At 41.1% G+C, this 3,382-nt stretch overlaps 1 protein-coding gene across 1 annotated transcript; it reads left to right on the forward strand.

Moving 5' to 3' along the window:
* The first annotated feature begins 948 nt into the window (after nt 1-948).
* On the forward strand, nt 949-2,410 carry LOC149546178 (uncharacterized). The gene is made up of 2 exons (XM_089793906.1): nt 949-995; nt 1,402-2,410. The coding sequence occupies exons 1-2, from the start codon at nt 949-951 to the stop codon at nt 2,408-2,410; spliced, it is 1,056 nt and encodes a 351-aa protein (XP_089650032.1).
* Nucleotides 2,411-3,382: the final 972 nt, after the last annotated feature.

Genomic DNA, 3,382 nt, shown 5'->3' on the forward strand with positions numbered 1-3,382 from the left:
AGTTGAAAAGGAGATAGGGAACAGTTTGAAGTTAACATAATCAGATTTCCACAATCCATTAGTATGTGAGCAATGTTTCTGGATTAGATTGTGTGAGTTTTTTTAGCATCAACGTTTCGGATCATACTACATGATCCATCATCAGGACAAGAGAACATCAGAATATGGAATGAGTAGACCAGGCCCTCACAAGCAGTCCTAAAAGGAGAGGGGGGGGGGGGGGAAAGGGCACAAAAACCAAGGGGACCAAAAATAAAGACATAACCACCAAGAGAACCGGTACGGAATAACCAATCATATGAAAAAATGCAGATAATGAGCATAGATGTAAAGGAATTATTAATATGCATTAAGAAATGATAAAAAATTAATAACTCAATAAAACTTAAAAAATAAATAAATAAGTAGATAAATAAAAAATTAAGAAATTAAGGATCAGCGAGAGAAAGGGAGGAAGCACACGAATATGAGAAAGAATAAAAAACTAAGAGGTTGAAAATGCAAAAAATTAGGACTTATAAAAAATTAAGAATTAGATAAATAAAAAAAAGGCTCAAACCCTAACATAAATAAATAAAAGAACAAAAATTAATAAATAAAAGCAAGAGCAAAAAATTAAGAACTTATATACAACTAAGTCTAAAAAATCGAACAAGCCAAAAAATATTTTTTAACCCCAAGAGAAAGAACAAGAGGAGAAATATTAGAAAGGCCCCGATACCTAAATAAAGAAGCTCAACACAAGAAGAAAAACTCGGGAGCAAAAAAACTAAATAAATAGATCGGACCTAAGACCACACATGCTACTAAAAGAAAATGCGTAAATGTGCCAAGTGCGAAACAACCACAACACTGGAACCAACCCAAAATAAAGAAGATAAGTACAAGGAGATAAAAAGTAAAACATGAATGAATAACAGAGGAAAAAATAAAAAACAAGACATCAAGATGGCAGACCCAAGGCTGAAACCACCGGCACAGGAACGAGCTAAGGGGTAAGAGCGATACAGACGGCTAAGATGGAATGCAAAAAGAGAGACAACAGGAGGCAACCTGAGAAAAGAGCACATAGAATATGAGGAGGAAGGAGCTCGGAGACCACGAGGTGGGGCCAGGAGACTGGAGACGAAAAAAGGGGGGGGGGGGAGGGGGGTTTATGGTGGGGGGGGGGGGGGCTCCCCCATAAACCGGACGGGCCAAATTGGGGGAGTGACAGGGGGAGGCTAGGGGACAAACCCCGAGGGGGCAGGATAGCTTGAGAAGCATCAAGGGTGATGCTGAGTCTTAAGCGAGCCCAGGAGAGGTTGCCAAGACAAGCTAATGGACCATCCATCATCTCGATTGAGGTTGATGGGATGATAGTTAATTTCAATAGCTTCCTTAAGTTTTCTTTTGAAGAAGTTATCCTCCTTGGAAAGAATTTTGGCGGCCTCCAGACAAATGTGATGCTTGGTGGCCGCAGAAATGGTGGAAACGATACGTTGATGACACTAATGTTTGTTGGCCGCATGGGCTTGAGAACCTTGAACTATTTCACTCTCACATCAACAGTTTGGTCACCAACATTTCCTTCACCAAAGAGCTCGAATCGGACTATCAGTTGCCTTTCCTAGATGTCCTTCTTATTCGAAAGGCTGATGGGTCATTCGGTCGCAAGGTTCACCGAAAAACCACCCACACTGACTTGTACTTGCACGCATCCTCCCACCATCACCCCAGCCAGAAGGTTGGCATCCTTAAGACCCTCGCCCTTAGAGCTTTCAGAATCTGTGATGATGACCACTTGCATGAAGAGCTCACTCATCTTCGTCAAGTATTCATGTTAAATGGATATTCTCACAAGCAGATCTCTAAGGCTATCAACCGAGCCAAGTCCTTCTTTCTTTCTAGGTGTACCCTCAGTCCTCCGCCCAACCAGCCTCCCCGGTTTGCCACCCTTCCTTTTGTTGATGGCATCTCTCAGAAGTTGGCCAAGATCTTATCTAAAAAGGGTCTTCATACTGCTTTCAAACCCCTTTCGCAGTTACGTCATCGAGTTCCTCCCCTTAAGGACACCAAAGACTCTTTCCTCGACTCGGGAGTCTACAAGATTGAGTGCTCTTGTGGGGCCCCTTACATAGGGGAAACAGGCCGTTCTTTTCGTACCAGAATTCGGGAGCATGGTGCAGATATCAGACATGATAGAACCCATAAATCTGCCCTTGCTGAACATTCTGCGGCCACCAAGCATCACATTTGTCTGGAGGCCGCCAAAATTCTTTCCAAGGAGGATAACTTCTTCAAAAGAAAACTTAAGGAAGCTATTGAAATTAACTATCATCCCATCAACCTCAATCGAGATGATGGATGGTCCATTAGCTTGTCTTGGCAACCTCTCCTGGGCTCGCTTAAGACTCAGCATCACCCTTGATGCTTCTCAAGCTATCCTGCCCCCTCGGGGTTTGTCCCCTAGCCTCCCCCTGTCACTCCCCCAATTTGGCCCGTCCGGTTTATGGGGGAGCCCCCCCCCCCCCCCCCCCCCCTTTTTTCGTCTCCAGTCTCCTGGCCCCACCTCGTGGTCTCCGAGCTCCTTCCTCCTCATATTCTCTGTGCTCTTTTATCAGGTTGCCTCCTGTTGTCTCTCTTTTTGCATTCCGTCTTAGCCGTCTGTGTCGCTCTTACCCCTTAGCTCGTTCCTGTGCCGGTGGTTTCAGCCTTGGGTCTGCCATCTTGATGTCTTGTTTTTTATTTTTTCCTCTGTTATTCATTCATGTTTTACTTTTTATCTCCTTGTACTTATCTTCTTTATTCTGGGTTGGTTCCAGTGTTGTGGTTGTTTCGCACTTGGCACATTTACGCATTTTCTTTTAGTAGCATGTGTGGTCTTAGGTCCGATCTATTTATTTAGTTTTTTTGCTCCCGAGTTTTTCTTCTTGTGTTGAGCTTCTTTATTTAGGTATCGGGGCCTTTCTAATATTTCTCCTCTTGTTCTTTCTCTTGGGGTTAAAAAATATTTTTTGGCTTGTTCGATTTTTTAGACTTAGTTGTATATAAGTTCTTAATTTTTTGCTCTTGCTTTTATTTATTAATTTTTGTTCTTTTATTTATTTATGTTAGGGTTTGAGCCTTTTTTTTATTTATCTAATTCTTAATTTTTTATAAGTCCTAATTTTTTGCATTTTCAACCTCTTAGTTTTTTATTCTTTCTCATATTCGTGTGCTTCCTCCCTTTCTCTCGCTGATCCTTAATTTCTTAATTTTTTATTTATCTACTTATTTATTTATTTTTTAAGTTTTATTGAGTTATTAATTTTTTATCATTTCTTAATGCATATTAATAATTCCTTTACATCTATGCTCATTATCTGCATTTTTTCATATGATTGGTTATTCCGTACCGGTT

This window comes from Cupressus sempervirens, chromosome 7 (genome assembly GCF_028749045.1).
Source record: "Cupressus sempervirens isolate cs-2001-9-10 chromosome 7, ASM2874904v1, whole genome shotgun sequence".
Lineage (NCBI taxonomy): Eukaryota > Viridiplantae > Streptophyta > Pinopsida > Cupressales > Cupressaceae > Cupressus > Cupressus sempervirens.